This window comes from Cheilinus undulatus, linkage group 6 (genome assembly GCF_018320785.1).
Source record: "Cheilinus undulatus linkage group 6, ASM1832078v1, whole genome shotgun sequence".
Lineage (NCBI taxonomy): Eukaryota > Metazoa > Chordata > Actinopteri > Labriformes > Labridae > Cheilinus > Cheilinus undulatus.
Genome location: NC_054870.1, coordinates 50,431,773 through 50,444,392, shown reverse-complemented (window position 1 = coordinate 50,444,392; position 12,620 = coordinate 50,431,773). Strand labels below are relative to the sequence as shown.

Sequence of the window (12,620 nt, the reverse complement as noted above, 5' to 3'; positions counted from 1 at the left end):
ATGCCATTTTCCCCAGTCTCCTTTTTGTTGAATCATGAACTGTGACCTTAACTGAGGCCAGTGAGGCCTGTAGGTCTTTAGATGTGGTTCTGGGTTCTTTTGGGTCCTCCTGGATGAGTTGTCCATGCCCTCTTGGAGTTATTTTGGTAGGCCAGACTTTCCTGGGAAGGTTCCCAACTGTTCCAAGTTTTCTCCATTTGTGGATAATGGTTCTCACCGTGGTTGGCTGGAGTTCCAAAGCCTTAGATATGTCTATAACCCTTTCCAGACTGATATCTGTCAGTGGCTTTGTTTCTCATCTGTTCTTGAATTTTTTTAGATGGCGTCATGATGTGTTGAGATCTTCTAGCCTACGCCACTTTGTCGGAGAGGTTCTATTTAAGAGGTGTCTGGGTTCAACAGGTCTGGCAGTAATCAGGCCTGGGTGTGGCTACTGAAATTGAATTCAGCTTCAGAAAATTTTAATAAGGGGTGAATAACGTTTTCACATAGGGCTTGGTAGATTTGGATGGACTTCCCTTTAATAAATGAAATCATCATTCAAATGATTGGGGTACTTACATCCTAACTATGGATGGCTGTTGACCTTGGGATTTGGTTTGTATTGCTGCTGGTACAGTTGACAGTGTGGGAGACCAAACAGTAAAAAATCCTGAAAACTTTCCTGTCCAGATGCTACATCATTGTCAGACAAAATCTTTGCATTTATGACAAGTATTTTCAATTATAACCTGCAAATATGTGATCTAATTTCCAATAATAATATCATCTGTTGATTTTATTTTCCCCAAACTCTTCATTCTCTGAGAAGTTCAGCCCGTATAATGTCCCTAAACACATTAGCTAGCGCTGCAGCTGCATGCAAGCTAACTCACCTGATTCATAAAGGTTAACTTCTGGCTTCCAGGCGTCCACTGGCTCCACTGTATAGATATCATAGGAGCTAAGCATTAGCACAGTTCTACCACAAAGCAGCAACAATCAGCCTTTATGATTAAAATTCAGATTTATTTTGACTTATTCATAAATTAAAAAGGGATTTTTCAGCTTTGCTAGAATTAGAAAGCTAAAGCACTACAAAGCATGGCAGATCACAACAAGAAGGACGGATCTTTACGTCTACACTGATGTCACACTGGTTAAACTGGTGGTTTTAGCTACGGCTCACCTCGTGTGTGGGTGGTATCCAGCGGTACTTTACGGATGCCTTCTGTGTCGGACGTACGAGGAGCTGAAAGAAAGAGGTCAGTGATAGTAAAGTGAGAAAAACACTTTAAATTATCATAAACACACCATAGCATACAGTCGCTCCTGGCTGCTCGCCTGGTTTCTTTGGCTTAGATGTATTGTGGTATTTTTTGTGGTGCCAGATAGCTTTTCCAAACCCGATCCATTTCACTGAGACGTAGAGGTCCTGCTGTGTATTCAAACAGATGGAAACATAGCCTGTAATCTCAAAGTGAGGGCTTTTTGTCTTTTGAATGGGCCGGATCATAAGTGGTTTGTTTATTTTAGTGTGAAGGCTTTGACAAGAACTAAGTTACTGTTTGTTTTTCAATGCTGCTGAAAGAACAGCTGAACATTTTAGGAAATACGCTTGTTCAAGTCTGACAAGGAGATTAATACCACTCTGAAGTCTGTTTTTAGAGGGGGACGTACTCAGTTCATTAGCCCAGCTATTAACGAGGGCACTCTCGTTGTCAGCTTTTACTAATAATTCTAGAATCTTGCTGTTTCCATGTTTTGTGCTAAACTGGCTCCTGGTTTCATCAGACCTACATTTGAGTGGTATCAATCTTCTAAATTAACTCCTGATGAGTCGAGCACATGGTTTTACTTCACAACTGGTTGAACTGCCGCCTCCAATTCACAATGAGTGTCACATGGCCATGTTTTCAGCTTGTTGTTTTGATTTTTATTTTGTGACAGAAGAGGGGGTTTATTAATGTTACTAACCAGATAAGACTAGCGACACACTAGATGGTTTGAGGATCCTTTTTTGGGCCCACACGATCAGGGGGCTTGGACCAAATCAGGGCAATTACTAGCCAAAACACAAGTATATGCTTTCAATGTGATTATTTCAGTGCTCCTTGTTGAGTTGGAGGCCTTCTCGATCTGGCATCCTAACCACCAGAAACTTGATAGTCCAGATGCCAGATCACACTGCCTCTGATAAAACACCCTCACAGGAAGCCAGTGAAGAGAGGCCAGCACTGGAGTGACGTGGTCTCAACATCTCCTGCCAGTCCAAAGCCATGAATCTGCATTTGAACTGTAAACAACGGAGGCCATTTTGAGGAGGTTGGGGCTTCAACCCCGCCAACAGTCTCAGCTGAAAGAAACTGGTTTTGACCATCAAGCTCATGTGTTGTTTTTCTTCTGAAGTCAAGTTCGATCATGCAAGTTTCTAGGAGATCTCTAGACTGTCTAAAACTTAGCACAACGTGTAAGGAAATTTGTGCTTGGTGGAATATTTCTTTGTTGTAACAATGCTTCTTAGCAATACATCTTATACCACTGGAAAGCCTGTTTATTTCCCTTTTTAATATGGTGCCACATTTGTAAGGATCATGCAATCGTGGGATGAGCAGCAGAGCTGAGTATGTGGGTTATGCTCATTAATAGTTTGCCAAATCTTCTCTGCCAATGCCAAACAGTTATTTTGCTGTTTCTTCTGGTACCTAAAGATGACAACCGGGTGCCCGATTGCAATCTCAATGCAGAGAGATCCCCACTGTCTAGGACCGAACTCTAACCTCCAAAATGACAACGCTTGCCCCCCCAGAGCGGGGTTTATCAGAGACTACCTCCAGAATTTGGGAGTGGAGAGGATGGGATGCCCTGCCAGCAGTCCTGACCTCAACCCCACTGAACACTTGTGGGATTAGCTGGGTTTGCTGCTGGTGCCAGAGTGACCAACACAACCACGTTGGCTGACTGGTGACAAATGCTGGTTGAAGAATGGGATGCCATTCCACAGCAGTGTGTGACCAGGCTGGTGATCAGGATGAGGAGTAGAGGCTAGGCTGTTGTGGCTGGTTCTTCCTCAGACTACTGAGGCTCCTGTTAAATTGCCAATATGTCTTGTTTTGTCCGACTTCATTCATCCAATCCACCAAAGAAGAGTAAACGGCAGAATAAGCTGTGTGGCACTGGCAGAGAAGATTTGGCAAACATTTAATGGGTGCAACACAGGTCAGTGTATTTTCTGGCAGGTCCATTTCCAGGTTGAAACCATGCTCAAAAATTGGGAGAAACTCTTGTTATTCTGTTTTTTTTTTAATTACTTGACCAAATATGGAAAAATGTAAAAACAAGCCATTTTTCAGTTTTTGACCTAAAATGGTTACAAAAAAAAATAAAATCATTTTGGTCGCAAAAACAGAGAAACAAATAACATTGTTTTTAAAAAGTGGTCCAATTTTTTGTTTTTAATTCCATTATTTTGTTTTCTTTGTTTAATGAAATACTTGAGGAAAAGGTAATCATGTGATCATTGGGAGAGGTGAACATTTCAAAATAAAAGCCTCCACATCAAAACAAGAGCCATCTATTGCGTTTCACCGTATTATAATAAGCCAAAATGCTCTATATACAATTTATGATAAATACGTAAATTGTATATGTACTTGCAATTTAAGAGACTGTAATATATCTTGTTAACTTTTATTCTCATATATATATATATATATATATGTATGTGTGGCTCTTGTTTGACGTAGGCTTTTATTTTGAAATGTTCCCCCTTTCTCAATGGTCACATGATTTCCTTTTCCTTGAGTATTTTATTAAATGAAGAAAACAAAACAACAGAATTAAAAAAACAAAAATTTGACCCCTATTTTTAAAATGTTAATTGTTTCTCTGTTTTTGTGGCCAAAATGAAAAAACTGAAAAATGAGCCAATTTCTGTTTTTTCTATTTCAAATCAAAAAGATAAAACTGAATAACAAGAGTTTCTCCTGATTTTTGAGTCTGGTTTCAACGAGGAAACGGATCTGCCAGAAAATACACTGACCAACCCACACACTCAGCTCTGCTGCTCCTTACAAATGTGACACCATTAAAAGGAAAATAAATGGACTTTCCAACGGTATAAGATTTGTTGCCAAGAAGCTTTTGTGACAAAGAAATAATCAACCAAACACAAATTGGCAGCTCAATAATAACAAATATTTGGTGTCAGTAGGAATATTTCCTGTTTTTCATTTTGGGGGCATCAGAGAGACATTCCTGCTGTTTTCATCATGATTTCAGATGCTGTCCGACAAAGGAAAACCTAAAGTGAGTCATGTGACTCAAAATTCATTCCGGATTGGATGAAAATCTAACAGTGCATCCTGGCCTTTGAAGGTATGCTGCTAACAGGAAGCTGGGCCACTGAAGCGCAACGGCGGGTATCACATTGTTTTGTTCTGGGCCAAAATAACAGGACAACAGCTTCTACTAATGGGACATGAGTGTATAACCCCCCCAGCGCCCATATTTGGAGGATTGGAAACCATCTAGCGTGTAGCCAGTCTTAGGTTGTGTTCATAGAAAAGGGGGTTCTTACCTGAAATAAAGAAAACATGACACAACCCAATGAGCGTTAAAGAATAAAGAAAGACATCGGAAGATAAAAAGTGAACATTGCAGTGAGTTTATATTGGGGAAGACTTTTTAAATTCACAGTATCACAATGCACACATCAGAGAAAATAAAACCTGAACCCCAACATGCGTTAGATCCCAGTTTAAAGAATGAAAAGCACTTACGGTACGGTCCAAAGTTATAAAACCAGCGCTCATATTCTGACATATCAGGCCTGTGATCCCGAGCTAGAGGAGGATGTTGTGAAACCTGTTAGTATTCCCACAATGAACTCAAGAGGAAACCACATTTCCATGGTTGTGATTGGTCACACACTCTGCCCTCCCTGACCAATCCCAGACCAGTGAAAAAAAACATCTTTGAGCAGAACTATCACCTTACAGTGTGTCTCTCTCACATGCACTAACACTAATCCTGCCCTATGCTCCCTCCACACTTCACAGAGATGTCTCATATGGCAGGCAGATGGCATGTAAACACAGTCTTCAGAGACACACTGCATGTACTTACATATGGAGCCAATTCAACACATACATGGTCAGCAGATACCAAGCTGCTTCACTAACTCAAGCATGCTGTGTTCCTGCATGCAACATAAAGATGTGTAGTGCCCTGCCTCTGAGAGGAAGGGCGGTACACACCATGTTGTCATGACGTAAGGCCTTAAATCGACTTACCTGTCATCTCTGATGCGTCCGTCTCGCTCCACGTGTATCCCGAGTCTGGAGCTCCATAACTAACATCTGAGTACAGCAGAGAAGGAGGCATCAGCAACTGCTAGAATCTGTATCTAGTGCTATTTCCCCTTTAATAGTGATGACATTACCTTGAAATTTAATATGATTCTCATACAATATTGACACTAGGGATGTGCATATAAAGAAAATACTATTTAGGAGTCACCACCAATAATTTGAAGAAAATTCATCCAGTATATCTCTCAGTTGTACCGGTAACTCCCCTCCAACACTGTGTAGGTTTAACAGGTACGGCCCTTACTTATTCAGGTCCTACTGGACAGAAAAGTGTTTTAAAATAAAACTGGTGACTGTTCCTTCTTTTGCCCCTCCTACCCTGTGGAGTTCCCCAAGGTTCTATTCTAGGTCCTGTCCTTTTTTTTTGTCTTTGCCTCCTCCCTCTAGGGTTGATTTTCAAAAACATGGTATTTTATACCACCGCTATGCAGATGACACTCAGATTTACCTGCCTTATAAAAACAAATGATGGCAGCTCTACAATACATCTGCTAGACAAGTGTTCCCCCAAATTTTTTTTTACTGGCAACCCACTTTTTTAAAGGTACAAGCCATTGTGACCCAATTACTTGCTTTCTGTACTGTCCTTAGCTGGTAGGGTATATTGATGGGTGGTGCTAGCTTGGATAACATAAATTCTGACTCAGTCTGGTCTTGCATGGCACTTCTATTTTACATGACGGAAGAAGCTACTTCACCTCCATCACATATAATTTCTATGTATGCTCGACCCCTTGGGCCTTCAGTGTTATAGGATGGACCCCCCTCCCCCAATATGACTATAATGTGTACTGTAAAAATAAATGTCACATGAAAGATTGTAGCAAAGAAATTCTAAAAACTCATTTGGCGACGCCCCCCAAAAAATCACCTCTGGCCCTACTGAAGGTCCCGACCCAGATTTTGGAGTGAGTGTGCCATATTGTCTAAAAGACAAGTTTGGGAAGGGGAGGACTCTAAAAAGAAAAAAATCTTGGAAGGTAACTGGACGAACGTCTATCCATCACATTCATTACGGGCCAATTAGCACCAAAAGACATAATGAGGTAGTGGGCATGCACAGATCGGTAGTAATCTGAGCTTGACAGACACTGTCGTAATTTATAGACAGTGCAGCTTGTTGGTAGATAAAACTCATGCCGAGGGCGGATGGGAGAAGTGCAAAAACATCTTCACAGCTTTCATTGTGTCTCTTTGATTTTGTAATAAAGAAATGTGGTCCAGTTCTGAAACTACTGATATACTAAAGCTACATCTGAGATAATTGTTACACCCAGGGCAGCCCTCGACTTCCAGTACAACTAAACCCCACCTGTGGCCACCAACTCCTTCCCCTTAAAGGATGTTGATTAGTCATGTCTGTTTTCAGACGTGGCATAATCATTTCTGACAGGACCTCTCCAAGATAGATCTGCCTGATGTCAGCCATAGAATCTGGCTTTGCAAAGTTATCACCAACTGGCAGCTGTAGCTGTTTACAACCAGTAAAATACACTGCGTTCCACATTATTATGCAAATTGGATTTTAGTGTCATAAACATTCAATTTTTTGTTTTTCAGTGAAACTCATGGATGGTATTGTCTCAGGGCTCTTTGGATCACTGAAATCAATCTCAGACACCTGTCATAATTAGTTTGCCAGGTGAGCCCAATTAAAGGAAAACTACATAAGAAAGAAATTCCACATTATTAAGCAGGCCACAGGTTTCAGCAATATGGGAAAGAAAAAGGATCTCTCTGCTGCTGAAAAGCCTCAAGCGGTGAAATGCCTTGGACAAGGTATGAAAACATTCGATATTTCAGGAAAAAATAAGCATGATCATCGTACTGTGAAGAAATTTGTGGCTGATTCAGGGCACAGATGAGTTCGTGCAGATAAAGGCATAATGAGGAAGGTTTCTGCCAGACAAATTCATCGGCTTAAGAGAGCAGCTGCTAAAACGCCATTACAAAGCAGCAAACAGGTATTTGAAGCTGCTGGTGCCTCTGGAGTCCCATGACCTCAAGGTGTAAGATCCTCCAGAGGCTTGCAGTCATGCATAAACCTACTATTCAGCCCCCCCTAACCAATGCTCACAAGCAGAAACGGTTGCAGTGAGCCCAGAAATACATGAAGACTCATTTTCAAACAGTCTTGTTTACTGATGAGTGCCATGCAACCCTAGATAGTTCAGATGGAGGAGTAGTGGATGGTTGGTGGATGGCCACCATGTCCTAACAAGGCTGCGGTGTCAGCAAGGAGGGGGTGGAGTCATGTTTTGGGCCAGAATCATGGGGAGAGAGCTGGTAGGCCCCTTTAGGGTCCCTGAAGGTGTGAGAATGACCTCTGCAAAGTATATAGAGTTTCTGACTGACCACTTTCTTCCATGGTGCAAAAAGAAGAACTGTGCCTTCCGTAGCAAAATATCTTCATGCATGACAATGCACCATCTCATGCTGCAAAGAATCCCTCTGTGTCATTGGCATGAAAGGAGAGAAACTCATGGTGTGGCCCCCATCCCCCAAAATCAAAGAAAAATATAATTCGCATAATAATTTGGAACACGGTGGAATGAAAAAAAGATAATAGTATAATAGTAAGTGCATTAGACCTCCTAAACTTGCTTTACTTATAATACCATGCTTTTGTAAATTGTACTTTGTGTTGTTTTAGTAAAAACTTAAAACTTTGGGAAGTTTTTGGAACATTTTAGCAATTAATGAAAAAAACATTTATATTATTGCAAATACTGCACTCGTGTCATTCTTACCTTTGTCCCTTTAAACATTACATGAAACATACATATGTGATGTTTTATGAATGATTAAAGAAGGATAGAGCTTTCAATTCAGTACCTGTTGGTCGTCGAGCACCGGGGAACCAATCAGGACGAGGAGCAGAGGGGGGCGCCCACTCCCTTCTGGGATAAGCTGTGCAGAGGGAGATTAGAGAGCTTTGTTCAGGACAGAAGCATCAAGGAGGAGCATACCTGTGACCTCCAGTAAACCTGGTGGGCTATTAGTGGGGTATGCACACGATGTTCAGCCTTGAGACAGACACTAAACGATCAGAAGTCACTCAGACAGACGGCGACTGGGCAACTTAAGGTTGTTTCAGTGACGTCTCTTTTTCTTTCTACCTGCAGGGTAGAAAGGGAGAGGAAGCACAGCTCTCTGAGAAAATGTGTTTTCTGTTTTCATACCTCTGCTCATGGAATCACAGTTCACCCCGACTCAATGTTTCAGCTTAAAAACACCAGGCAGATGAGGTATAATCAGCCAAGAGAAGCCTAAACAGTTAATTAAAACCATAACAATACATTTTATCCATCCAACTGACCGGCCCAAGACAACACGCTCCAGTTAACCCCTCCCTGCGGTGGACGGGTAGCTTACACAAACACACAGCCTGGGCTCTGAGGTTCCCATCGAGTGGCAGCGAGCGAGCAGGGCCTTTGTTGACCGGGACGGGCTGGGAGAGCCAAGTGAAGCGTGGGAGTATTTTTGTAAAGTTGGTGTCAAACCAAGGACAGTGTAGATAGTATGAGGCAGAGATTAGTCTAATCTACTGCTGCTCAAAGGCACAGTGCTCTACAGCAGACAGCGCTGTTGTTACTTCGGATAAAACGAGTGCTTTACGTGGATTGAGGTTAACTCTCATGATCATCGCCACCTCAGTGATCACCACGGCCAGGAGGTCAGACCAGGACCAGGAACACTCATCGGACTTCTTGCTTTACACGGAGCCTTGAATATGTGATCGTCCCCTTTGGACATTTCTACATGCTAGAGTAACAACCTGCAAAATTAAACAGACTTATTTTGATAGGATAAGACGAGATGGGATTTGTTATGATGCAACAAGACAAGATATGAAACAAAATTATGAAACTCAATTTGGTTAAATACAAACGAAATAAAATTATATGATTCACTTAGAGCTATCAAGATTAATTGAGTTAATCATGATCAATCAAGGTCTAAAATTAGAGCACAATATTTCTCATTGTGATTAATCTCATGCTTTATTGTCTTTTTCAGCACACTTTGACTAAGCCACATCAGTGTCCCCCTGCAGCCACAGTGACGTAAAGAAAGTCCACCACTGCTCCTTTATTGTCTCATTTCACTTTAAAAACCCACAGACAGCTCAAAGGACGAATCAAAAATCATCAAACATTTATCTTTTTACTGTTACCTTATTTCTTTTAAGATCAAGTTCATTTAACTGTGGTTAAGTTCATGTTAAAATCTTTGATTTACATATAAAAGCTGCTCTGTATCCAAACATGATGTCAATAGCCCATAGTTTTAGACAGTAGAAAAATCCAAAGCAACACAAAAATGCAAAATTGCAGAATTTTAAAAAGGGGATTAAAAAAAGGGCACGATTAATTGTGATTGACTGGAGAATTGAGATTAATTGTGATTAAAAATTGTAATCTTTTGACAGCCCTAGATACAGTACATCAACAGCAAAATATTTGAAGTTTCTCATGTCATAAACTACCGTATATTGAAGCACAAAATGAAATTTTACAGAACAATGTGATGCAATTTTGTAAAATACATTACGATTCAATCGGACATGACATAATTAGGATGTCAAACAAGAAATATCCTTTAATTGCGATTCATCGTGATTAATCTCACCTCTATGTCACATTCTGAAATGTCACTACTTTGCATTTCAAACTGCTTTGTTTATGTTTCAGTTTCAGTTTTTAAACTACTAAAAAATTGGCTCCTGTTTGCAAACAGACCAAATTTTAAAAGAAGATACATGGCACATTAATCACATTTAATCAAGATCTGCCATTAGTGCACTATTTCTTCAAAATTGTGACTAATCACATGCTTTATTGTCCCTTTTAACACACGAACGATATGATAAGTTAGAGTATGTTATGATACAATAAAACAAGGTACAATGTGATGTGATGTGCCAGGTTATGGTGCACAGTGGTACTGTGCTATGCGATACATTATGGTACAGAATTTTATGGTGTGTCATAGGAGGGTACAGTAAGATATGATACGACACAATGCGATACAGCTTGGTACAGTACAGTGAAGTATTTCACGTTATGTTACATTGAGGTACGGTACATTACGGTATGGTACGGTATGTTACGTTACAGTATGGCACGCAAGGTACAGTATGTTAAGATATGTTAAGGTATGTTATGGTAGGGTACGTTATGTCACCTTACAGTATGTTAGGGTATGGTTTGTTACCTTTCGGTATGTTAGGTTACAGTTTGTTAGGTTAAGGGATGTTAGGTTACGGTACGTTACAGCACGTTATGTTACGATACGGTATGGTACGTTACCTTACGTTACCGTATGGTACAGCACAGTACAGTATGTTAAGGTACGTTACGGTAGGGTACATTACGTTACGTTATGGTATGTTAGGTTATGATACGGTATGGTATGTTAAGGTATGTTAAAGTACGTTACTATAGGGTACATTATGTCACGTTATGGTATGTTAGATTATGGTATGTTAGATTATGGTATGTTAGGTTATGGTATGTTAGGTTATGGTACGTTACATTACGTTACCTTATATTACGGTACGGTACGTTATGTCACGGTACTTAAAGTCATGGTACGGCACTACACTACACTATGTTATGATCTGGTTAGATATGGTACGGTAAGACACAATGATGACTCCAGAGTAAACCAATATAAGTTTTTCTTATCTGAATTTATGAACAATATGATGGAATATAATTTAATATTTCAACGATTCTACAGTAAAACACTGAAAGAAGTTTATATATTATGTATTATTATCATTTTATACTTTATTTACACTGGTGACTCCACAAATAAAAACTCAATTATTTAAATTCTAACTACCATAAGAGGCAACAAAATATGAGGTACAACGAACCAGTACATGATATAATAAAAGATAGCTTTGAGGATCCAAATCCAGTTGCTTTATTTACTGTTTTAATAAATATATAATAATATATTTATTATATTATGTTTTATTTCAACATTATATAATGTTGATAAACTTGAATGCCAAATATGGTACGATACTGGAGATGCACAGTATGCACAATATTATTGTCATACTGTCAATATCAGTAGATATTAGTTAAAAAGTTAAATAAAAATTAAAAAGTTAAATATTGTATCTACATATGAAAATGTCTAGTGAAATTAACAGTCAATATATTGCCAATAAATGTCAGTAGTGTATATCATACAGTGGCCACACATTTGTGTAGTACACACATTTTGAATGAGGATATCGGCAAATGTCCGATATCGTTCATCACGGTATGAGACATTTGGATGTGTTGTGTTATGACAGGATACATACACGCATGATAGGAAACCAAACCACAGGATAACAATATCAAGTGGTGCAATATCTTATAAAATGGCTTAATAAACCTCAACTTAAATTCTTTCTTTGGCTCCAATCCTCTCTGGCTTTAAAGTTACATAACATAAAAAGTCTTTACATAAAAGTATTTGAATTAAACTGTGAATAGTTTAAGAGGGTTGAAAACTTCTAAAAGGCTCTTTAGCTCACACGTCTAAACATCTGGAGGCCCAGAAGTAAAGTGCACTCTCTCTGAACGTCTTAAAAACAAATGTGATTTCACTCAAAGAGTGGCACAGAGACTCTACAAACAGAATCCAGTCATCTCGCTGAGGTTTTTCATTAACCTCTGTGGACACCTCATTAAGAAAGCACGTCTCAACTGCATCGTTACATTTCCAGAAAGCTGAGCAGTAAATCCACACATCTGTTTGGGGCAGACGGGTGGCAAAGTGACTGGGAAGAGAAAACCTTTCAACTCATAAATCAATGATAATAACTCCAACGGCAGCAAACAGCCACCCTGATGGAGAGAACCTAAGAGAGACGCTGAATCCCTGCCGGCTGCCTGTCGCTGATCCTGACCTCTGACGTCTGACCTCTACTGTCAAGAATTTCCCTCAGGGGATCAATAAAGAATCGCACAGAAACTCTACAAACTTTCTCAGAAAAAGTCAGATAAATGATGCACCAGCTTGACATTTTATATCATACAATCAAGCGCCATTTAAACGGATAAACTGTAGTTTTGTCTAATTTTAGGGATCCTTTGGTTTGCATTCCACAGAAGCAAAAACAGAAGCACATTTCCCACCGAGCCAAACCTCGCCTGGTTTGAATGGCCAGAGCTTTCTATTCCTGACAGGCCGGAGAGTCGACCCAGATCCTGCAGAGCTGCAGGTCGGGCTGTCTCGTCTCTCTGGGAGCGAAACAGAGCT

At 40.0% G+C, this 12,620-nt stretch overlaps 1 protein-coding gene across 1 annotated transcript in view; it reads right to left on the bottom strand.

Annotated features, from left to right (window-relative positions):
- Positions 1–12,620, bottom strand: part of vit (vitrin) — an 80,817-nt gene that overhangs the window by 18,734 nt on the left and 49,463 nt on the right. Inside the window, exons 12-16 of the mRNA XM_041789037.1 lie at positions 8,187–8,261; positions 5,274–5,339; positions 4,761–4,823; positions 1,169–1,231; positions 876–923 (exon numbers count right to left, since the gene is read on the bottom strand). Of these exons, the coding sequence (XP_041644971.1) occupies positions 876–923; positions 1,169–1,231; positions 4,761–4,823; positions 5,274–5,339; positions 8,187–8,261 (315 nt within the window). The remainder of the gene's footprint in view (positions 1–875; positions 924–1,168; positions 1,232–4,760; positions 4,824–5,273; positions 5,340–8,186; positions 8,262–12,620) is intronic.